At 47.5% G+C, this 24,522-nt stretch overlaps 1 protein-coding gene across 2 annotated transcripts; it reads left to right on the forward strand.

Annotated features, from left to right (window-relative positions):
- Positions 1–316: 316 nt before the first annotated feature.
- On the forward strand, positions 317–19,048 carry CYTH4 (cytohesin 4). 2 transcript variants are annotated; one of them, XM_032996880.2, is made up of 14 exons: positions 317–411; positions 844–957; positions 6,267–6,349; positions 8,670–8,770; positions 9,027–9,093; positions 11,354–11,472; positions 11,857–11,937; positions 12,612–12,724; positions 13,286–13,434; positions 15,139–15,250; positions 15,730–15,806; positions 16,185–16,256; positions 17,107–17,261; positions 17,566–19,048. In XM_032996880.2, exons 1-14 carry the CDS (start codon positions 393–395, stop codon positions 17,636–17,638), a joined length of 1,335 nt encoding a protein of 444 aa, XP_032852771.1. In that variant the 5' UTR covers positions 317–392; the 3' UTR covers positions 17,639–19,048. The 2 variants fall into 2 exon arrangements, with proteins under 2 accessions (XP_032852771.1, XP_009967550.2); XM_009969248.3 differs by lacking the exon at positions 844–957.
- The last annotated feature ends 5,474 nt before the right edge of the window (positions 19,049–24,522 follow it).

Genomic DNA, 24,522 nt, shown 5'->3' on the forward strand with positions numbered 1-24,522 from the left:
TCTCCTCGGTGTATCTCAGACAAAAGCTCAAAGTACTATCAGCCTCTCACTGCTCATCTCAGTCCCTTCGAACAGAGATGCGCACTTAGAGATTCTCCGAAAAGCTGCTGGGATGGAAATGTATTTGTGGTTTTGCACTCCAGAAGTAGCCAGGAGGAGCCCCTGTTAGGTCCTAGCAGTATGCACGTACAGTTTCCTTCACTGATGCAAGCTCATGAGATGTGGTCGCAGGGACGAGGAGAGGAGGGGTGGAGTCACAGGGCAACCCTCCCCCTAATGCTGCTACTGTCTTGGTCACTGGCTCCAAGTTGTTTCAGTTCTGTGAAGCATCTGAACCAACAGAAGGCAAGGAGGAGCAACACCTTTGCTGAAAATATATTGCGGTCTTCAGGATGGACTTTTGTCCTGCTGGTAAGCCTTGACCATCTTTTGCCTTGTTTTTTGGGGAGGGCTGTGCGCTCAGTTTGAGCACCCCATGAAATCCCAGCAGCTAGAGTGGATCCTGTGGCTGGTGGCTGGAGGAATGAGATGGTGGAAGATCCCTGGTGGTACAGTCAAATGCTTGTCAGCCTTCAGCATTACACATGGCTTTTGTTTTACTTGCTGTCTCGTAAGCAAACTCTTTGCACATCAGGAGAAATTTCCCCACTGATTTGAACAGCCTTTGTGCTGAGAATGTCTACTGCTGTGATCCCTTGAGCTGGCGATCCTGAACTGGGCTGGGAACTGACTCAGGGGTATCAAGGGTATATGTGGCACTTTGGATGAGCACCTAGAAACTTTGTCTTCTCTTCGTGCAAATCTGGCATGGCTTGCAAGCTCCTCAGTGGTGTTTCCCCACAGGCCCCAGGAGCTGGTTTGCCTTTGTGGAGCCTCTCACACAGTTGGATATCCGAGTGCAACGTGTTTGCAGGGCTTTTGACGTTGGGGCCTCTCTTGCTTATGTTCATGTTAAAGGTAAATGACTGCATTAGGGTACTACAAACCCCAAGTGACCTGCAGGTGGGCCAGCCTGGTCGTGAAATAATCTCAAAGGGCAGATATGGGTGGGGGGAGATAAACCACATCTGAGGAACCAAGAGAGATCTCAGGTTTTATTTCCTACTTTGTCAGGTGGCGGATAAAGTGGCTGGGATTCAGCAGGGAAAGGCATGCTGTCAGACTGAACATTTCTAGCCTCTGGCTGAGGAAGCTCTGAGTGTGTGTCAGTGCAAAGGCAGCAGATAAGGAGAGCCGACCAGGCATAGGCTGAACAAGGGCCAGAAAGAAAAGGGATTATCTTGCAATGGCCCTGCTGTGACCTGACTCTCTGTTCTCACAGGCTTTTGTGTACAGGATATAAAGCACGGAGTGAAGGGAAAAAGTAGTGCCCAGTTTCAACAACTGTTCTGCACTTTTTAGCTCCTACGCGGGTAGCCAAGGAAAGGCCACGCTCAGACTGCATACCAGCCTTGCTTGTCAGGACCCGAGCTTTTGCTAGCATTTGGCTATGAATGTGGTGAAAGTGGGTCTCTTCACATCACTCAGCCCTCACCACTTAAAAGCAACTGTGGACAAAGCTCCTGCAGGACAAGCTGGGCAGGAGGAGAGAGGGTACATCACGTTTTGCTGGTTATTTTGGGGTATGCTTTCCTCAGAAACTGAGGCTCTCAGAACTGATGGTCTGACACAGTCATTCACTCAGTGTGTTACTGAGTTAATTACGTCTCAGAAGTTACATAGTGCAATAGCACAATGAGATCCTGCTCAGGGACAGTGCAGGTTTGCTCAGCTCTGGCTAGAGGCAGAGCCTGGAGGCAGGCAATGCCTGGAAAGATGTGCTGTTTCTGACTGAAGTCTTTGCTCAGTCCCAGCCTGTCACTTTACAGCTGGGTGGGAAAGTGGGTCTGTTTGATGCTGCTCTACCCTGGGTGCCAAGGCTGCTGCCAGATGCAGTTTTCCAGTGAGCTTCAGAGCACTGGAAGTGTTTAAAGTTGCTCAGTTGTGGCATGATTTTCCTGAAGGTCAGGGGTGCACATACACCTTTTCCTGGAGTTACTCCTACCTGGCGATGCAATGGTCCTTTTAGGTACCAGTCAGCCCCAGCTGCATGCAGATGAGACCTACATCTGTGGGGAGGCTGGTCTCCCTGCAGTGGATGTCCTCTTCCAGCTTGCTTCAGGACCTTCTAGAAACTGCCTAGGTGAGGCCACAGAGCCAGTATGCCAAATCCTTGAGCTGGGTGTGTGAAAAAAGGGAGAGCAGACTGGTACCGTGGTATCACGCGCAAGGATGTGTGGGGTGAGAACCGTAGGCAAAAGTGGCTGGAAGCTATCCTGATTGATGTAAGTTGTCATGGGTGATAAGGGGACCAGGAGACGCAATAAATTCTTCTTCACAAATTTCCCCCCATATCATGAATGTGCAAATTAAAACCTGTGTGAGGTCCATGTTGAATTTCTTCTGACACAAGCTGTAGCAGAACTGTGGAGTGGCTGCAGGAGGGAGACAGATTGGGCTGGACAAAATTGAGGAGCTGGAAAGTTTCCTGTTATCTGCCTGGTACCAGCCTGGTACCTGGCTGGGGAGGTAATGATTCTGTGCTGGAGATGACACAGCAGCCATATCAAAAAAGAAAAGGAATTTCAGGTGAAATTCTTCCACCAGACAGCCTCACCCAGGCAGAAGATTCCCACCAGGCTGCTCTGCTTGTGTGCTGCCATGGGTGGGGGTGCCCAAAGCCTTTAGCAGCTACACTCAGAGCCCTACATTGCCTTGCAAATGAGCCAGCTGAACTGCTGTTATACTGTGGGTGGGTGGAACGTGGATGGTCTGTAACAGTGCTACAGATGCAGTCATTCTTCATAACTTTCCCCTACAGTTTCTGCAGTTCATCCTTCCAGCTCTCCTGGGTAGTCACTTCCCACTTATCTCCGTGCATCAAAAGCTATCTTCCCATTTATATACTTTTGATTGGGATGGAAAGCCTCACTTAGCACCCAGATGGGTCTGCACAGACCTTTGCAATGGGAAATGAGACCAGCAAACACAGTACTTTCTGCTGGCCCCATGAGTACCCAGACTTTTGGGTAACTCCGACCTGCCCTCCAGGTGGGGAGGCTGAGGGCGTAAGTCACCACAACTGGAATTGAAATCTGTGTTCTGTTTTGAGTGACAGCACTAAAAATACAAGCCTGTGCAATTCATGAAGAACTGGCACGTCTTTCTATCTGGGTCTGCCCTGAGGGTGGGGAAACAACCTCAAGAGCAGGTGTAAGCCCCACAAATGTGATGCTGATGTACTTTCCTTTAAACGTTTGCTCTCTGAAAATAAATTCTAAGCAACATCTTCATGTCCTCTCTGGAGAAGATGCTAGCCAATTTTTTATGTCGTGTCTGAACTGGAAGACTTCAGCGTTGGTTTGGCTGACAGCAACCCCCTGAAACTTGTGGGTGTTTTCATGGGGTGAAATTTCCCCCTGTGCAAAGAACCCTCACCAGGGCTATGCTTCATCTGCGTCCTGACCTAGTCCTAGAGGGAAGTGGAACTTGGTGGCACTGAGGACTCTGGCGAGGCTGAAGTCGTTCCTCAGTCCCCCCATGCAGGGATGAATTCCCTCTGCCATTACAAGCATCTGGAGCGAGCTGGGCAGTGCTTCACTTGGAATGTCCCTCTCCTGCTGCCTTGGCTCATTCTCAACATCAAGAAGGAAGGAAAGGCAAAGCAGCCTCCTCACATTATCTCATCTGCTGCTTGCGCAGCTGCCTCTGCTGCCTTCGCTGCCTTTCTGTGGACAGTTCCCCAAATAAGCCTTTTGTGTTCACTTCCCCGAACTGTAGACCCCAACGTGTGCAATAACATAGATGAACAGCCTCAAAACAGCCTTGAGGAGAGCATTATGCCTTCTGTTAGGGAATCAGAATAACATGAAGGCACCAACCTTGGAATTATTTTCCAAGGCAATCAAGGACTTAAGCTGTTTAGAAAACTTAGGAAACCTTATAAGGACCCTCTCTGCAGCTTGATCTAAATAGCTCTGAAAGTTCGATCCACCCATTTTTTTCCATACTATGTCACCCTTTCCTGATTTTATCCCTTGATTCCCTCCCCTTCTCCACGACTTATGCTTTTTCTCCCCTGCCCTCATCACACACACAGTCCTTCCCACACTTTTCTCATTCTGACAAACTGGACAAGTTAATTACTTGGGAGTCGAGGTTCTCAGATGTTGAGGAGGAAGGAGGACTGAGTTATTTACAGTGTCAGTGGGGGTCGTGTGGGTGAGATGATTTCCTCTGGGAGCCTCACATCTCTTTGAGATGCTTTAGGCTGCTTCAGCAGACACAGAACAACTGAAGCAAAGCAACCAGCCACACCACAGACTCTGCTGGTGGGGTGGGGGAAGGGGAGCTTCCTCAGGTATGTCCTGCTACCGCGCTTTTATGGAAGGAAGTACAGACAAAGGGTCTTAGTGGTAGTTTGTCAAGGAATCACTCCAGTGTTTCCACAGTTACCAGCCCCAGTAGAGGTGAGAGAGTTAAAGCAGGGGAGACCAAGAGGCTGGCCTCATCTCTTGCAGATGCCAAAATGGCAGGAGACATAAAGTAAGCTGAAAGACCCAGGCACTGCTCGCAGGCACAGGGCTGACATTCAAGGGGAAGTCAGCAACCTGCCTAACAAGCAGCAAAGCCACTGCATGGGGTTTTTTTTTTGTTGTTGTTTGTTTGCTTAGTTTTTTTGTTTGTTTCTTTGCTTGCTTGTTTGCTTTCGTCTCACATACAGACTTGGATGTTGCGAGCTGCTGGATGCCACAGGTTTTCCTCCCCTCTTGACAGGCTTGAGCAATCAGCCAGCTTCTTTCAGCTCTTCATGAGGGCTGCTTGCAGAGTTGGGAGGGGACATGGGTCCTGGCTTCATGCTGGCTCCTTGCCCGGTGCTTTCCTCCCAGAGGCTCAGCAGCCTCTCCCCAGGGAATGCAATGCTCAAAAACAGCAGGAGGAGTGAGGGGAGAGAGGCTGCAGCCTGAGAAAAGCAATAGGACAAACTTAGCACATGGAAACCCAACCAGCTGGGAGGATGGGGGGAAGATTAGGAGCAGGGAAGGCGGGTGTCTCTGAGCTGTTGTGGCCATGACAGCAAAGAAGCATATGGACTCTGAGCTGACTGCCCTTGTACCCCTTTCCTTCTGTCTTGGCTGGTTCCTTCCCCTTTTTTCCCCACTCATATTTATAGCAGGTTTTTTTGCATGTGAGATCCACACTAAGAGAATTTCCAAGGCAACTGGCACCACTTCCCCTTTTTCCAGGAAGATGGGTGGCCCAGGGGATTTTGGCTTATGAAACAGTGAAGCAGGGCATCTAGTGACCTGACCTGCCTTCCTGGGGAAGCTTTGTCTCGCAGTGTTTAGGTGCAGCAAGGACCCTGTCTACAAGTTCTGCAGTGACGTCCCAGGAGCTCCAGTGCTCCCAACCTTGTGTGATCCCCCTTTTTTCTTCCTAGGACTCACCATCTGCTTTGCCTCTCTAGGGCTGCAACCTCCTGTTTCTCCTTGCTGAAGAGTCTATGCTTCACCTGGATTATATTTAGCAATATTGCTGTCACCCCAATTCTTTTAGGTCTTTTATGAATCATTTTGTGGTCACCTTGGCTCTGCTGGTATCTCTTTAACTTCCTGTACATTACAAGGAAGCCTACTCATATTTCAGCACTGTCTGTAGTCCACAGAACAACAGCCTCCCACAGATGCTCCTTCTTCAGCAAGACTTTCATCCCCCCCAGATCCTGCCCTCAGACTTGAAAAACCTCAATTCTCTCTCTTAAGACATTTCTGACTCTAGCTGAGGTGGATCAATCCATGAAGCCAGTGGCTCTTCATGGGAGGTTTGGATGTAGATGAAGTATTTAGGTTACAGCTTTTCAGAGATCACTGACATAAAAACCACCAAAGAGCATTTGGTAAGACCTCTTCATTGTGCTCACAGTGAGCAAAATTGGTTGAGTAGGTGGGGTGGGTTGCTGCAGGGTTAGATCAGAGGGCTGTCAGCACAGTGGCTGGCTGCTGGCAGGGATATATGGGTCTGTGCTGCTCGCTCTGGACTGAGAACCATTTGCAGGGCAAAGCTAAGGTGCAGTGTCTGTAGCAGCAGGGAACACACATGCTGAAACACAGAAATCAGGGTTCCCGTGGCACGACCCTAGGAAAGGATAGGCACTGAGAGGCTGAGGCAACTTTTCCTGTGATATGTTTGCCCCAGTATTATTCTCACAGGCATCTTTGTTCTTCCAGGGTCAACTGACTTGAGTGAAGCTGAAGAGGCTGAAATAGAGACAATCAGACAGCACCGACAGGAGCTTTTGGAGGACATTAAGGTAAAGATCATCCTGTTCCTCCTGTCTACTTAGCTGTCTCAAAACTGTCCTCACCAAGGAATGTCTTAACATAACAGTCCAGACCATGCAGAAGCGCTTCTGCACATGAGACATTTGCTCTGCCATGATCCAACCTGAATTCTGAACTTCAGGCTGCCCTGGCATATTTGCCACCAGTGTACATCCAACCTGTGCTACTCTCTGCTGCAGGAGTCGTCAACTACCCCAATGGGATATTTGAGAAAGGCCGATCAGCACATTAGCAGGGATGAGCCAGGATTAAATATTTACAATTAAGGAAATTAGTGTGACTTTACTAAGTCACACTGGCAGGGGTCTGGCTCAGCATTTATGATTATTTTTAATTACTGTTTACCTGCTCATCAGTCCTAGTTACCTGCTGCATCCCCCTGTGTTTATCAAACTTTTGTTTGGTTTGTGGACCTCTAACAAGTCATCCATGAAGGAGCCTGTCTCTTTAGAGAGGTGTGATGGCAGGACCTTCCACACAAGTTTCCATGGTTGAACTTGATTTTCTTCTTTTCTTTTAGCAAACCCAAACATTTATCCACTGAGCCCCTAAAATGTCTGAAAGTGACAGATTCAAAATCAGTCAGTAATATCACATCACAGTCATGCACGGTGCTGTACACTTTCTATTCAGTTCTGCCTCCACCACCATGGAATGTGGTCTCCCATTTGAAAGAGCTTATGGCACTGAATCATTGGACTTGCACTGATTTTCCCACAACATAGAGATGTCCAGATGCCTGAGGAATAGGTGCAATATTTCCTTGCATAAAGGACTAAGCCAAACTACTTATTACTTCTCAGTCTTCCAGACTCACCATCTCCACTGCAAATCAGAACAGTGCCTTGTCCCTTCCTGCAAAACATGCTATGAATGCATGTGCATGTGATTGGCTTGTGTGTGGTTCTTATCTCTTCAATTCTCAGAATAGGCAATGGCCATTGTATGATGCAGGATATTTGAATAGGAATACTACATTTTTTATCCAGAATGGTCAAAGGAAAGCTGCTAGACTACACAGACCCATACTGTAAATCCCCAAACCATTAACCAATGGGGTATGTACTGTCTAATGGAGCAGGATGGATTTAGGTGAAAGAGTACCTAGAACTAGAGACATTTTCCCAGGTGGATTTCTTCAGAAAATGTCTATCAATGCCCTTTAACATAAATACTTGGCAGGATGTCTGGTGGGGAGAAGGGGAGGAGGAGAGAGGATGAGTCTAGGATTGCCGGTTACACTGCCAAAAGACAGCAGTGAATAAAATAACAAAACTGATAATAATTTGAAATTCAGGAGCTAAGGTCACAGATTTTTTACATCTGTAAAATACCTAAAGCTAAGTAAAGAATGCTCCCAGCTCTGGAGACCAATGAAGGACAACAGAATGAAGGCTGGAGCAAAACTGAAATCCAGAACCTCTTCTCTTTTAAATTATGGGATATTTGAGAATTTCAGTTTCTCTATCTGGGTGCATACTGTGGCCACATCCTCACTCCTCGTTGAGGCAAGATCTGTCATAAAACAACCCTTCTTCCCCTGCCTATTCTGGTTTGCATGGGGAAGAATTTGGGTGATTCCTGGAAGAGAGCTGTGACGCACTCTGGCTCTGAGGAGGACCATAACTGCAGGATGGAAATAGGCATCTTCTTTTCGTTGGTAACACAGAATATCCAGCCAAGAAGGCCATGGTCTGTCATGGGCCTAAAGGAAACTGAATTCTACAATTGACATTTTTAAAATTTGGCAGTTATTCCTCTTCTTTTACTTCTCCTGTCTTCTTTCTCCATGTAAATACAGGTATCTGCTCAATGATATTTGAATGGTAGATATGTTGAAAACTCTGTGTTTCACAACGTAGCCACTTCAGGTTCATATAGACCTCACAGATATTTGTTCCACTTCCCCTTGCCTGGATGTGTAGCAGGGCTATGCAAAGTAAAAGCTAGAAGGAAATGGGCATAATGGAAGGAGTGTCACATCTGACATTGTTTGAGGAACTGAAATCAACACTGGGGTGAGTTCTCTGACACTCTCCACAGTGGCTAAGCTTGATTTTCCAACCTTGATTCACAACAGACGTGAGAACATCCCTCTACCCCTCTCTCCCATTGTTTTCATCTGTAATCCAGCAGGGTCACCCCAGAACAGTGCCCATCTCATAGATATCCTTGACTGATCATGAGCATCTGACTCGTCCTCCTATGATTGAGGGAAGAAGACATGCTCTGTAGGTGTCTGCTGTTTTTCCCTGCACTGCCTTCATCCTCTTAGTATTTCTTTTGCAGAAGTTGAAGGAAGAGATTGCTGAAGTGTTTGCAGAGATTGAGCGCTTCCAAAATGCAGAGGAGAGACAAGAGACAGACAATAATCCTGGGGATCAGACCAGGCAAGTGGGACAAGATGGGTATTCCTTTGTTTACAAAGTCTCTCTGTTGATGTTGAGAAGACAAAAACACTGCTGGGATTTGGATCACAACAAGGACAGGGAAATGAGGCCAGGAATACCCTTCTCTTCTCTGAGAATTCTCTTTATTCATGGATAGTCAGAGACCTGTCCTTGAGATATCTGAGTTATCTTGTGAGTGAATAGAAACATGACCCTTTATTCTAAGTTTGACTTTCCTCCTTCTTTGTGCTTGCAGCAAACTATCACAGAAGAATAAACTTCTGTCCCTGGGCCGGAAGAAATTCAATATGGACCCTGCAAAGGTAGGATTTGTTCATTTCACTTATGAGGAGAAACAGAAGAGCTTCTGTTGGCCACTGATCTACTTGCAGCCACCCATGTCAAAGGAACTACATCAAGGGACAATGGGGCTGGTTTCCTAAGGCTCCAGTTAGTAACACCTTCCATCTTCTCCCTGAATAAGATGAAGCTGTGTTGCCCCTCCCCATCATGTGCCTGTAGGCCATCCCATCAGATACAACCCAAAACTAAGAGAGATAAAGGGACTGCCAATGTGTCAAGAGAGACAAATATCCTTCAGCCCAGCTCTTCTTGCCTGTGAGAGGCTAAGAATTGGCTGTAGCGTGATGGAGGAAGATGAAGTAAGAAGAAGGTGAGAAGTTTTGAGAGTGTGTCAGGTTCCTTGGCTCATTCAGAACAGAAGAGGACAAGCTGCCTCTGTCATTTTGGAAGTAGTTTTGGTAGTACTGGTGGGACTGTGGAGTGAATACAGTTTCTCCACTTTCTGGGACTCTGGCCAGTGGACCCCAGATTCCATAGCCTTCAGTCCTCTGCAGAAAGCTCTAAAATCATCATGATTAAGTAGAGAAGATGTGAGAAAGATAGTTTCCTCTTCCTTCCTTCTCACTGGCAGACCATTCTTTTTGAGCTCTGTAAGGAAAACCACAAGCTGCGATCGAGCAATTGCTCACTGTCAGCTAGCCACCACAGCTAGCATCTTGGGTGGCTGCTGGTCTGAGTGACAACTTTTCACGCCTCCTCCGCTGCCCTACTAAGACCCTTGAGATGCCTTCCCCAGCATCCACACCCACCACAGCTGGAGTGCTTGCCAGTCCCCCCGGACATCCCTCTGCCACTGGGAGCTCTCTCAGAGCAGTGATATCAGTACTCACAGCCTGCGTGAGAGCAGGTTTCATTTTGTCTTTCTGTCTGACCTTGGTTTGAGGCCCCAGAGGCATCCCTCTCTGTGGCACTGTGCCATACTGTGCAGAAATACCTGAAATAGTTCTGACCCCGAACCAATTTAGCTTTATTAGTTCAAAGCTGATCAGCCTCATTAAAACATTATACCATGTGCCTATATTATGCAGCTCTCTGTTTATTGCTTCCCTTTTGCTACACTCTGTAGGCTGAGAGGTGCTTCATTGCAAGGAACTTTCTTTGTCCCTCCTTGCTAAGGTTACACTTCATCCATGCAATGCTCATACTTTAAATGAGTTCCTGTCTCCAAGATCTCAGGTCGAGTTCCTGAGGCTAGAAAAGTAAGTGTTAGGAATCTGGCAGAACAAAACCTTTTGGGAGAAACATTTTCTTCTGAAAAATCATCACTGCAATACTTTGCAAAATTAAATTGATCTTACCAAAATTCTGTCTTGGGAAAAAGAAAGGAAAACACTGTGGAAAAGTCTCACAAACATTTCAATTTCTTCATTTGAAACTGCTTTTTCTTTGGGGCATTTTAGAAATAGTTTCTTACATATTACAAGGCAAAGTGAATTGATTCTGTTGAAGTAGAACATTTTGATGGATCTAAAACAATTTTCATTCCTTTATTGTATTTTGTGAGGAGAATTGCAATGTGGTCTTGAGAGTTTTAGATATTGTTTAGAATGTGAACAAAACCTCAACTCTCTGTGACTTTGAAAATTATAAAATTGTCTCTAAAATAGGATGTTGACTCTTCTTTGCACAGCCCAACTCAAACCCTCTATATTCTTTAAAAAACATATTCCACCCTTACTGGCTGGGGAGGATGGAGCTGAAAAGATTGCAGACTTCTCTGTTCTGAGGTATAGAAGAAAATTTAGGAAAAAACAATTTTAAGTTGTCTCAAGCCCGTATTTTTGTCTGAGTACATTTTTTTATTATGTCTTCTTTTAAACAAACATTTTTTTCTTTAAGTTAATCCAGAAAAAAAATGACATTTAGGAAGAGAACACTAAGGTATTTTGATGGAAAATGCTAAAATGAACTATTTTAACTTTACCTTTTTGGCCTTTCAACCTACATTGCCCTTTTTTGTTTGCTTGAGTTTCCATCCCAGTGAAACATTTATCCAAATCTAGGGATGAAATGAAACTGCGACTGGCTCACCACAGTGAATGAAGAGGGATGGAATAAGGGTAGGAACATGGCTGTGATCTCTCATAAAGGGGCTGAAGAGTAACAGAGGAGGAAACATCATCAAAGCCAAGGAAAGCTGGTATCAGGGTGTTGCGGTCCCACTTTCTCATCAGCTCACAGAGCTGTCTTACTTCACTGTCTTTTTTTCTCCTTCCCCAGGGGATCCAGTACCTGATTGAGCACCAGTTACTGTCCTCAGACCTGCACGAGATTGCCAAATTCCTCCACAAGGGAGAAGGCCTGAACAAGACAGCCATTGGGGATTACCTGGGAGGAAGGTGAGAAATGCAGCCAGGATGAGGAGACCCTTTGGAGGCCCTGTCCTGCCCGGCCCCTTGCAACCACTATTTCAGATGACCCCTGGCAGACCTCAGCCAGATGCCAAGCCTGAACATATCTCAGACTGCAGCAAGCTGGATGGACAGTACACCCTGGGGTGGGAGGCCTTTGGAGTGTGGCTAAGGCTGGCTCTATGAGTTACCTTTCCTCCTGCCTGTAGTGGGGTCAGTCTTCCCAGACAAGAGTGTGCATCTGGGCTTCTTGTTGGTCAGAGGGGAAGTGGAGGCTGGGACGGAGCCAGGTGTGTCTTGTCACACCAAGGGACATCCAAACTGAGCAGGGTCAAAGCTCTCTTCTGACCTTTTCTTTCAATCCTCTCCCAGGGACACCACAAACATTCAGATCCTCCAAGCCTTTGTGGCATGTCACCAGTTTGCCAACCTCAACCTGGTGCAGGCACTGAGGTGAGTGAGCATGTAGGATGCAGGGGATGGAGCAGGAGCCTGCTCAGCCACCAGGTCTTATTACCCAGGAAGGTGGTGGAGCCCTCCTGGGCTGAAATGGGGGTTCCCAAGTCCCTGATGCATGTGTTGGCTCCAAGACTGTTGCTCTGTGAGGTGTTAACTCCTTTTCCTGGAGGAACTCTTTCCTGGCCCCTTGACTGGACTGGCCATGTTCAGAGAAGATGGGAAAAGCAAAGTTGGTCACTGTGGCTTAAATGGCTGGGAGGATGGGGAATGTTATTTTTTGCACCAGGAAACATGTCTGTCCACAGTGCTTGTTATGTTCGTGACAAAGTGACTCTGTCTTATACCTTGGTATGCTTTTTTCTTATAGGTCAGCCTCCTGGCAGGACTCTTTCTCTTGAGGTCTCTGCTGCCTTGCAGGGCACTCATTAGGGAAGAGGAGCCATGATTTCTAGAATGACTAGTTCTGCTTCCTGCTTTTAGAGTGTTTGAGGCTGATAAGTCCAAGCAATTTCTAGAGAAAGGAACAGAGCTCCTGCTTCATGCACGGTGTTGTCTCCCCAGTGTGATGGGATGACATTTTATTTTCATGGTGTTCCATGAGTTGAGGAAAGGGATAAATGTCTCTTGCACCTGATCTCAGTAACTCTTTGGCATGCTGCTCCTGACAGACAGTTCCTATGGAGCTTCCGGCTGCCTGGGGAAGCGCAGAAGATTGACCGGATGATGGAGGCATTTGCCAACTGGTACTGCAAGTGTAACCCAGGAGTATTCAAGTCCACAGGTAGTTATGAGGAGTAGAAGGCCTGTAAAGATGAGATCCACTGTTTGCTAGAGAAGACCCTTCCTTTTCCATCCATAAAGCACAGAGGGCATCACTTGGAAGTGTAGATGTTTCCCCTTAAGCTGAAGGAGGTAGCCCAGTTCCTGTGAAGATTTTCAATAGGTTGAGGGTCTTCAGTTCTTTTGCTATTGTGCTTCAGTCCATCCTTATGGGCAATAGACTTGAGAAGTGCTCTCAGCACCACGTGAGATACCCCTCATTGCAGCAAGGATAGCACTGACAGACATGGGTCTGTAGAATCTTTCCTGGCTGGCAAAGCCATTATCAGACCAGAGCTACCCAATTTGCCCCATAACCCTAAGGGAATGGAATCACCTCCATCATAAGAAATCAACTCTGTCCCTCTTTCTCCTAGCAGAGAGGACATCTCCCTTTTCCTCCTATAGCTGAGAGGATGATACCGTTCTCCAGTGACTGGAAACCAAACCACCTGTTAGTGTGTGGGTTTATCTGCCCTTTAAGACAAATGCCACCCATTCTGGTTTTCTTTCTCATTGTCAGATACCTGCTACATACTGTCCTTCTCTATCATCATGCTTAACACCAGCCTGCACAACCCCAATGTGAAAGACAAACCCCCCTTTGAGAGGTTTGTATCCATCAACAGAGGCATTGACAATGGTGGGGACCTGCCAGAAGAGCTCTTAAAGGTAAGGAGACCTCCCATTTCTCACCAGTCCCTCTTTTCTCTCTGGCTTGGGGATCCACTGAGAAGGAAAGGTGCACAGGTCTCAGTGTAATACAGGCCTACTGACTTTCTGCTGTACAAGGGCAAGGGCTGCACAAGGAAAGAGGGCAGTATGTACAAAAGCAAAGCTGGAAAATGTGGAAACAGCTTTGGAGAGGGATTGCACACATACTTGTTGGTGAGGACATGGGGCGAGAGAAACGGGGCTGGAGACATTCAGGGAGCAGCAGTATTTGTTTGAGAAAGTTCATGGTTTTGAGTGTGTCTGTGTGAGAGAGGAACAGATACTGTAACTGTGTGAGAGAGGAAGACACGAGCTGCAAGTGTCTGTGTGTCATGTAGGTATGAAGCTGTGTGAATGGGGCACCCACTTCTGTGGGAGGTAGCTGGGCAGCCGACTCTTTTGGTCAGCTTTGAGAGACCCAGTCCCTAAGGGGACCGTCTCTTTCTTGTGTGTCTGTGTGTCTGTGGCAATGTCACCATAGCCCAGATTTTGAATCCCTTTCCCTTGTTCGTACCTAAATATCTCAGCTGACTCCAGTGTTCACATCAGTCAGGACACCAGTGCCTGACCTCTCTTACACCAGGATATATCTTTGAGTGAGTAGAACCAACAAGCCTGAAATGAGTGTCAGTGTCTCTTCCAGCATCTCTTTCAGCTTCTGTAAAGCTCTCAGCAGGTCCCTGGTGTCTCTGATCCCAGAGGATGAAGATGCAGAGTGGAACAGACAGAGACAGGGGATGTATCTGTTATCAAAGCTGGAACTACCATTTTCCCAAAGGCTCAGCAGGCATGGGACCTGCCTATGAGGCAAGGGAGAGGTAGACAGCCTGCCTACATGTGTCTAGCTTCACCCAACCGATTCGGAGAGAATAACCTGTGTCTTGTGTCAAAGAGGCTGCCTACATCCCACAGTTGGGTTTGCTGAGCAGCATCCCCTCAGGGTAAAGGCTTTATATTTTTCTCCAGGGTGTCATTTCTTTCAGGCAATTTGAAGGAAGTTGCGGGAGACTGTAGGTTTGTTTTTTTTTTCTTGGCTTGGGACTTGTGTAATAAATGATGGCACATCCAATGATGTGAACAAGATTTTTGTATCCTGTGAAAGCTAGTAACCTGCCTCCCTGTCTCTCTGCTGTTATGAATGTCACACTTTGTGTCCGTCAGTGCGAAAGCCTTGGTTCTATGAAAAGTGCCTCCTTGTGGTCATGTAGATCTGTGTGTTAGTCTCTATGTACAAGTTCTCAGCAGAGTGTTTGACGCCACCAGTCCAGGGCCTAAATGGGGCTGCAATCTCTCCTGTGTCCTGTCCCCCCACCCAGTGCCTTAGTACTACCCACAGCAGCACTCACATGAGATGCTGGATTTGGTCACTGCAGCCTCTCTTGAAATGGGTGCACACTTCTCTGTCTGTGACTTTCCAAATTGGGTAACTTTTTTGGATGCAGGATGCAGAAAAGAGCTGGTGATCCCCCTTGAAACCTTGTGAAGTGTAGACTGAGGGCTGTTGTACCCCCAGTGCCCACTGCCTGCTCCCCTCCCCATTCACCCACCTGCCCCTGTGGAAACAGAGTGATGAACCAGATGGACCTAGGAGAGTTGTGTACAAGCTTTGTCGGGAATCTGTTTTTCTTTCTTTTTCTTTTCCTCACCATCACTCTGTGACAGAATCTGTTTGAGAGCATAAAGAACGAGCCATTCTCCATACCAGAGGATGATGGGAATGACCTCACTCATACTTTCTTCAACCCTAACCGTGAGGGCTGGCTCCTGAAACTAGGTAAGGAGAAGGATTGCCCTAGCTCCTCTGAATTCTCCACCTGCCTGCCTCCCACCACAAATCTCCCCCAGTTACCCACCAGCATCTCCGCTATCCTTCCCTCCCAGCTGCTGCGGTGGGCTGAGGCTGACACCTGCTGTTGAAACCAGCCGCCTGCTCTCTCCTCCCATCTCCTGCCTGCTCTGTCTGCCCAAAAAGGGACTCAAAAAGATAGCCCTCACCCCTCTCCATTCCCAGCCCCATCAGAGCAAAATTGGCTCCATCTGTGTGTGTGTGTGTGTGTGTGTGTGTGTGTGTGTGTGTGTTCACCATAGGGCATCACATCAGCAGTGAGCACCACGGTTGCCTCCTTGGGGCTGATCTACAGGGAGAGCTGGGAGGCTATGCCTGTGTGTGCATGTCTGGAGCCTGGGGGACAGGGCAGGCAGGAAGGATAACAAAATGTGTGACTAATGGCTTTTGAACCTCACTGCCTTCAGGAGGACGTGTGAAAACCTGGAAACGCCGTTGGTTCATTCTGACCGATAACTGCCTGTACTACTTTGAATATACCACGGTAAAGGCTTAATTCCTGGTTGGGGAACTGTGTCCTGGGTGGCTATGAGCCTCTGAGGGTCCAGGGAGGAGCAGAGTGTAGGGGGCAACTCTTCCCTTCCACCATATGCTCCCAGACTGAACTCAGACCTCCCTTCTCTCCCATGCTGTTCCCTCACCTCAGGTCTTGAAGAGGAGAGAGAGTAGACACTGAAGCTGTTGCTGTGATCTCTTATTAACTAAACTCCCCAGTGTGTAAATGGAGGGGGGGGTCTCCCCAGGCACACATTGCCCTTGTCACTCCCACAAAGGCACACATCTGGGAAATCAGAGAGGTTCCAAATCGTGGCATAGATGTGAGGAGCATGTTGGATGTTAATTCATGTTTCCTTGCCTTCAGGACAAAGAGCCTCTGGGCATTATCCCCCTGGAGAACCTATCAGTCCGGAAGGTGGATGATCCCAAAAAGCCAGTAAGTCTTCATGGCTTGGTACTCTGCCAATGCAGGCTCTCAGGCAGTCAGAGGAAAGAGGGGGTGCACACACCCTAATCTTACCATGCTTCTCAGAAGGAAGGTGCCATTCCAAACTGCCTTGTTCCCCCATCAAAACATGATGGTATCTAAACATGATTGTATTTTGCCAGGGAAGACCTGGTGTGAATGGAGAGCTGTCCTTTGGCTGGCTGTGTTGTATGTTTTCATGTGTGTGTGTGTGTATGGGTAGGGACAGAGATGAGTACCCACAGCTGACTCCCTACTCATTTTGCACCCAGAGATGTGAGTTCAATTTATCTCCCTGGGACTCTCCATAGTGAGTTACAGAACTATCTAAACCAAACAGTGCTGTGGTGTTAGGAAGTTTGCCCAGGAATTAATGCTCTTTGTTTGGGCATCTCTTGGGGATACCCACTCTTTGCTGTGTCACGACTCTGGGAAAAGTGCTTTTTATCTGTGTGGTGGCAGGCAGAAGAGAGGATGTTGCATCCATGTAAAAGAGGGAGAGATCTTCATGAGCGGAGCCGAGTGAAAGATCTCAGAAGGTGTTTTCTGATAACTGTTGATGCTCCATCTCTCCTTAAAGCCTGTTTTAGTGTCCAGTCCTTCACAGGAGGTGTGTGTTTACCTAAAAGGGGTGGCCTGGAGATCTAACTCATAGGAGGATTCTTGGGGAGGGGAAGGAAAAGCTTTGTTGCATTTCAGGCAGAATGCTCTCCTCTCCTTTGGAAGCTGTTTGAGCCTGTCACCCATGGTTGAATGCAGCGTAGTATCCTTGGTCCACCCTGTCCTCCCCTAATGGCCCATTTTATTCCCTTTCTGACAGAACTGTTTTGAGCTCTTCAATCCCAACTGCAAAGGGCAGAAGATCAAAGCCTGTAAAACAGATGGGGATGGGAAGGTGGTTGAAGGCAAGCATCAGTCCTACAAGATCTCAGCAGCCACACCAGCAGAACGTGATGAGTGGATTGAGGCAATACGGTGAGGAGACCAGAACTGGAGGCCTGAGCTTGCCCCAAGGACAAGTGGTCATGCAGTTTATTTGGCTACCAGAGCTTGAAAGGAGGGGTGGAAAGAAATGTTGGCTGTGTAGCAACTGTGCTACCTCTTGGCTTCAAAGAATTTCAAGGTCCCTTCTGGGTAATCTCTAGCTACAGCTAAATTCTCTGCAGATCTCATCCTACATTTTGATGAGCGGTGTCTCTGTGCAAGCTCAGTTAGGTTGTCTGTGCCACTCTCCATCATTATATCTCTTACTTTTGCTCCCATTTCCTCTTATTTCCAGGACCAGCATCACACAGGATCCTTTCTATGATCTTGTCTCTGCCCGTAAGAAAAAGATTGCCAGCAAAAACTGAGCCCTGACCTGGTCACTGGCAGCAGGAAGATGTAGCTGCTGGACAGCTTCCTTCCCATGCTGGGCTCTTCCAGTGAAGAAATTTGGGAGTATTGGTTCCCTCTGCCTTCCACTTGGCTGGAAGATGACTGACAGGACAACTTGCCAGATTGGTTTCTTCCCTTTCCAAACTGAAGGCAGAGGTGCAGGGTGCAATCCACTGAGGACTGTCAGAACCGTGGACATGGTGTTTCTCATGTCCGAACGTAAAGGCTCAACAGCAACTGGCTTTTGAGTTCTCCCATTTAGTCCCAGGCATGTAGAACAGGATCTGAGAGGAGACAAGAATGTCTCCAGCATGTGTCCAGCCCCTCCTGCCATCAAACCAGGCCTGGGTATTTTTCAGTGAGGAACTACATAGATGGTCTTGGAGCAGCCAAGCATGGTCCAGTCAGTTGCAGAGCAGAAAAGCCCCAGTGGTTTCTTTTCCATGAACAGATGTGTAGTGGTTGTGGAGAAGGGGCTATTGATATTTAAGATCTCACTGTGAAATCAGAGGCTAAGGGAAGAAGCCCTCTCTTCAGAAGAGAGCCCTTGCTACCTCTTCCTGTAGCCATGAGGGCTGTAATCCTGGGAATTCACGGCTCTGTAACTGAGTCATAGGTTTTAGAAAGTTAAAGATGTTGGATAGGGAGATAAGATTGTAGAGGGGCTGTGGGACCAGGGAAGCAGCTCTGGGTCTTTTGTGTCTCTGTTTTGAGACTCAGGGACCACCACTAGTCTCCCTAGAGAAGAAACACAAACACTAGCTTTCCTCCTGGCTGATGGCTCTCCAACAAATGTTGCTTCCTTGTACCACCTCAGAGGACTGGGCTTTATATCTGAAAGACCTGCAGCCAGAAGGTATGAAAAATCAGAGGTGCATACACACACAAGCACACACACACACACACACACACACAGAGGCATTCCCATCTTCCCATCTTTACACACTGGCTTCATCTGGAGTCTAGGGTTTTTTGTCTCTTGTGTAAAGAAATAAATAAAAGTGCTTGGAACAAGCTCAAAACTCAGGGTAACACGATCGTTTTAGTGATAAAGGCAGAGGATGTGAGATAAGATTGTCATGTTCCTGTGCCTAACAAAGCAGCCTGAGCACCACCGCAGCGCTGCACTGCACCCAAAACACAGGCAGGCTGAGTGTGTGGTACAAGCAGGGAGCTGCTGGGCAGCATGGGAGGGAGGAGTAGTTAATGGGACAAGAGGAAAGGTGCTGGGCGCTGTAAGACTGCAAACTGGGAACATCACAGAGACAAATATCCAGAGATTCACTAGAGACAATGACACCTGCAGGGCTGAAGGACATAATAAGCTATTGCTATCTCATCTGTTACCTTGCGGGTCTCTTCTAGTAAACACTGGTGCTGCCTCAGTCTATTGCCTTTTTTCTCCCTGCAGAGGGCTCTATCTACCAGGCAATCTGCAGCAGGGCCAGCACAGCCGATTATTCATTCTAGTTATTTTTATCCAAGCCACAGGAATGTTGAATTAATTTCAAGAGGCAGGGAGTGTATCTCGGAGTTGAAGCACGCGCTCACCCTGAAGAAGGAACGTGAAGGTTTTCTTCTGCTCGTGCCTGCAAATGTCTCCTGCATTGAATCTCCTTGTCACTGATATGATACTGAATGAGTTTGCTGCCTGCTGCTCTAGAGCACATGTGCTCACACACAAAATCACTCTTGCTTTGGGTTCAACACAGGGAGGTAGGGTCATGTCCAGGTATGGGAAGAGAAATCAGAATATGGGCCCTTATCTTGGCAACATCTCTTATATATTTAAGATAAACATAAATACACATTTAGTTGGTGAAGGATGCCCCAGAGCATGGGATTTGGGTGAAAATATCTGTTCTACTGCCACTCATACTCTGTGTGACAAAAGCCATCAAAATGTAGCCTGGATTCTCTCTTCTACCCACAATCTTGTCTTGGGTGAGGGAATACAGGCTAAGCCCTTCCTAGAGTTCACCTCGATCTTTCCTATGACAGCAGAGTCTATCCAATCTCTTCCCAGTCCCTCCTTATTCCAAATGCTTGCAATTCTCTTCAGGCTGCCTATGTCCTTTCCCCTCCCTTCTTCCCCCAGATACCCACACACAGCAGAGCAGACTTATTCCTAGCAGGGACAAGGTGGAAAGGACCACTTGTGAACAGCAAAACAATGCACAGAGACAGGCAATTGTGTAATTCCCATCCATCAGACTAACCACAAGAGTTGGGAGGAGATGGATCAGGTTTCTTCTCTCCTAGAGATTGAGGTAGGGAGAGAGACAGTAAGTTTGAGTTTCCATTGCCTCTCCTTGGCTCCAGCACAGAAAATTCATTTCCAAGCTCCTTACTCTACCATGCCCCAATCTCCTCAGTGCTGTGAACACAATGGTACCTGATGTTGCTCTCCAGCAGTGAAACCTGTGCACTCTCCCTGTGGTACCCCTGAACTCATGCCTGCTGAATACCAGTGTGCTTGGTATTGGCTCGTCTGTTTGAGGACAGGTCTATAAAACTTGACCCTCCACTCATATCTGTGTGCTTTGACAACCGTGCTTGGAGCCCTTGCAAATTCATGACGGGAACAACCTGTGCAACTAGAATGGCACCACCAGGGAATGTGTTGCTGGCCACCCATCACACATTCCCTTTGCTGAGAGCAGCTGCAGCACCACACACAAGAATGCATGCACACAGACACACAGATACACAGAGAGCCCTTCAGGTACTAAATTGGACAGATTGCTATCTACCTAGTAGATGTGTTCCTCCTCATCATAGGCAGCGTATGTGGTTCACACAGACATGTATGCAGAAGACTGACACTTGTTCCCTGCACTGCCTAAGGACTCCTGCGCACACCCAGCAATTCATTTGCATAATAACTGTCCATCTATTTTCATAAAAGGACTGGGAGGAGAATACCACAGATGTGTGGAATAAAACACATCATTTCATCCTGCCTCCTCCCTGCTTCTTCCCTTCCTCCTGATCCCTGTTTATCAGCTCCTTTCTGGAAGGCTAATACATTTTAAAAAGGCATTCTAGAAATTGTTTGCAGCAACAGAGATAGAGCAGCTGTGAGGAGAGCCAGCAGTCTCAATTAGTACAGCTTAGGTATCTAGAAAAGGAGAGAGAAAATTTCGGGGAGGTGGAAGGGAAGGACAGTGTACAAATGGAGATGGACGGGATTGAATTATGGATTCAAAGCCAATCAAAGGACATGAGTTGAACATGTCTTTTTTCCAGGGCTTGAATGTCCTTGGTGATGGGAGCTAATGAGCAAATGGAGGCATGTGGGAAGACAAGACTCTGCAGGTGAGCTGCCCAGGAGTGGTGTTCAGTGACGGGGTGGGAGCATACATTTGAGATACTGTCCATTCCTGGCAGGCCTGAAACTGTTCAGTTGTGTGACACGCACACTTCAGCACAAAGGGAAAACCAAGCAGCTCGTTTATGCTAGTTAAAAAGGGTTACCTGGAGTGGGACTGCCAGCCTTTTAACTCCTTCTGTGCTACACCGTGTGAGTCCCCACACCCCACCCCTCAACAGCAGTGTAGTGATTGCCACTAAAAGGAGTCAACAGGTTTTCCAGTTTGTACCATAAACCTGGAGGAACAGAAGGCTATTACAAGGGCCTTAGAGTGATTGGATCCAGTCTTCATACTCCCTGGGATTGAGACATTTGTATGGAAAGAAGCACGGACCCAGTGCATAAGTGTTGGTTTAAATGGTGCGGTCAGGTTTGTGGGTCCAACAGGAGCAGTTCCTCCTGTCTCCCATCCCTTATGTTTGGTGATGGGAAAGCATCTCATTACCTGAGGGTGGGGGACCCATTGCAGTACTTTCTCCCTCTGAAAACTTTATTTGAATATGCACTTCATGCAGAAAATACGGAGCACAAATCTAGAGGGCAGGACGGCTCTCAAAGACACCATGGCCTCTGTGCTGCACCTTGTTCTGGCTCAATTCTGTCTCCAGCCTGACAGAGGGCAGTCTCGGGGGTTGAAGGAAGCCAGAGCAGACCGGTTGAGACCTGAGGAGGGTTTCTCAGAGTGTCACTGCTGTTACATCTGCAGTGGCTCTGCTCTAAGTGACTGCGACAGGGGTGTGCAGCAGACTCATCTTGCCACACCATTTCCGATCCTGCTGCCTCCCTGCGATGAAGATGAATGTGGCCTGTCCCAGGTTATCACATTCCTCTGTGTGTAAGCCTGGATACAGACATCAGTTTGCTCCTGAAGGCTGATGCTATTGGGCCACCTACAAGGAGGCTGTGTATGGTGGGATGAGGGGGCTACAAGGAAAGAGTCAGGGCGGGTGGAGGAGTCTGGATCTTGTGTGGGTAGTTGTCGAAGAAGGGCTTGCAATGACAAGAACAAGGCTTTCACCTCAGCTCCAGAGCAGAGGCGGCACAAATATCAGGAACAAGGAAGGTATGGCATCCCTTGAAGAGCCTGCAACCTTTACCGCAGCCACCGTGTGACACCACCAAGGAGCACTCCATGTCACAACAGCTCTCCTCTTTCTTTGGGGTTGGAGAGTAATGTCACTGGACATGCCAGCCCAACACTTCAGTGGTGGTGTTGCAAGGTGGCCACTGCATCTGGGCTTTCAAGGGCACGGCATGTGCAGGGAGAGGACCATAAGCCCTGCTAGAACAGCACGTCTTTGCTCCTCTGCCTTGCTGAATAAGTGAGGTTACATATTCCTTTCTGCATCTGAGTACCAACACAAATATAGACGTTTGTGTGTCACACATACCCAAGCACATCTGCACATACACAGGTACACACAGCCCACATGCATCCCAGCCCAATACCTCTCCTCACCCTCTCCTTGCAGAAGGGCCCTGGCAAGCCACTCTGTAAGGGAAGACCAGAGATCACAGAGGAGCAGGGAAGGACAGTCCTTGTGGGGTTGGACAGCAAGCACTGTGTGGGGAGAGGGAGGCAGGACAGAATGCAGTGAGGTCTCTACAGAGACCATGGAACTCCTGCCCCATGGGGGCTACACTAGTGGGAACACAGCCCTTCACCTGGGGCAGAATTTGAGGCAGGACCGTGGTGGCAATGTTAAGGGATGTTGCAAGGTGAGTCATTTAACAGTCCTCTCTTCCTTCTGAGGTACTAGGCTGACCTTAAGGGACCTACAGAAAAGATATTTTCTGTTGCCTCTAACTATGGTGGCAGCAAGGATCCTGGGGTTGGATGAAGAGGTAGTGATTTGTGCAATTAATGTCTAATCAGTTCTATGAATATTTATCACTAGTCAGCAAGATCCTGAGTGACAGTGAAGCCCCATCTGATTGGAATCACATTCACAAGTAAACCAGAGCTTCCTTTGAGGTTCACAGACCTCCCACTGGGACAAAAGGCCTGAAAGGTATAACCATCCTGCTGCACATGGAAAATTGCATTCAATCCTTTCCTGGGGGGAGGAAAAACTGAGGTTTTAAAATTGACTCGTTAGGGAGAGACACCTTGAAATAGTCTGCTATATTATCAAACTTAACCCATGACTGAGTTTGAACTTCTTGGGTTTTTTCTTCTTCTTCTTCTTTTTTTTTTTTTTTTTTTTTTTTTTTGTGTGTGTGTGTTTGTGCTCATTTATTTTCTATTGCAACATGGGAGAGAAAATAAAAGGGAGAGAAATATAAACTCCTGCAACTGTTTGAAAAGGCACATAACAGTCAGGAATTTCTTGGAGTTTGTAATTGACCCTTCCACCAACATGGCATATGGTGTTCAGAAACCTAGTATTTGGTTTCCTCAAGAAATATTACTTTGGGGACTTTTTGTCAAGATCAGAAATTTGACGCTTCTTAACTTTGCCCAAATTTATGCTCCTTTCCAGAATCCTCCATTTTCTCCCTTTACTTTCCCCCTGCTCTAATCCTTTCAACTCACCTCTGTCTCTGGCTTCTCTTTCCCACAGTACCTTCTGCCCTCTATGCTTTGCTCATCCCTCTCCATAAACTTGCCACTGTCCTCTCACCTTCAACAAATTCTCCTCTTCCTTTTTCCTGATCAGGGATGCTGCCTCTCCTGTACTCCTGCTCCCCGGACAGACTCTGTCTGCCTTGTCAGAGCTCTGGGAAAAACCCCTATTACCAGTGGAAAGTGAATTGTTAAGCCTGAGCCAAAGTCTTCAGCTCCTGCTGCTCACCTGCAGCTTGGGTTTGTGCTGGAGTCACAGCCAAAAGCCTGTTATTACCTAAATGAAAAAGATACGCAGCTCTCCCTGAAAAAGGACACAGATAACAGTGATTTGCTCGCTGCCTGCTGCCTTCTGACTTCAAAAAAACCCTCAAATTCCAGCAGGGCTTCCAGGACCAGCCCTCAGTGGAAGGAGAGAGACAGAGACAGCTCTGCACATTTTTACTTTCTGCATGGAAAGGATCCTGTGGCTTTTGGTGTCAGGACAAGATTCTCTGAATTTGCACCACAGATATCCCCTTCCTCTCATGTGATTATGCTTGGCCTTGAGATGATACAGGACTGGGAAAATACAAAAATAGGAGCCAATAATGGATCCAGAATAAACAGCAAGGTATCAGGAAAGGGAAAAGAAGGGAGGGTTGGCAAGCCTGAAATCATGATCACAGTGTACAAGGGATCAAGTTGTGCAGAGCTCTCTTTTCCTTGCTGCAGCCCTCAACTTTTCTTGCCAGCTGCACCACTGTGCTCTGGAGCCAGGATTTCAATATCCAGGAGATAATGGCCTGCTTGGCCTCCTCTCCAGAGGGCATTCAGCAGGAGAAGGTATGTTTCACACACAAAGAGGCTAGAGGGACTTCAAGGCAGTCACTGGAAAGGGACAGGGGGGAGTAAGCAGCTCAGAGCCACATGCTGTGGGG

This window comes from Tyto alba, unplaced genomic scaffold, assembly GCF_018691265.1.
Source record: "Tyto alba isolate M040663 unplaced genomic scaffold, T.alba_DEE_v4.0 Super-Scaffold_2, whole genome shotgun sequence".
In the NCBI taxonomy this organism is placed as follows: domain Eukaryota; kingdom Metazoa; phylum Chordata; class Aves; order Strigiformes; family Tytonidae; genus Tyto; species Tyto alba.

Coding starts and splice junctions, on each gene's coding strand:
- CYTH4 (XM_032996880.2), top strand. Junction 11,473..11,856: donor GGGGATTACCTGGGAGGAAG/GTGAGAAATGCA, acceptor ATCCTCTCCCAG/GGACACCACAAACATTCAGA. Junction 12,725..13,285: donor AGGAGTATTCAAGTCCACAG/GTAGTTATGAGG, acceptor TCTCATTGTCAG/ATACCTGCTACATACTGTCC.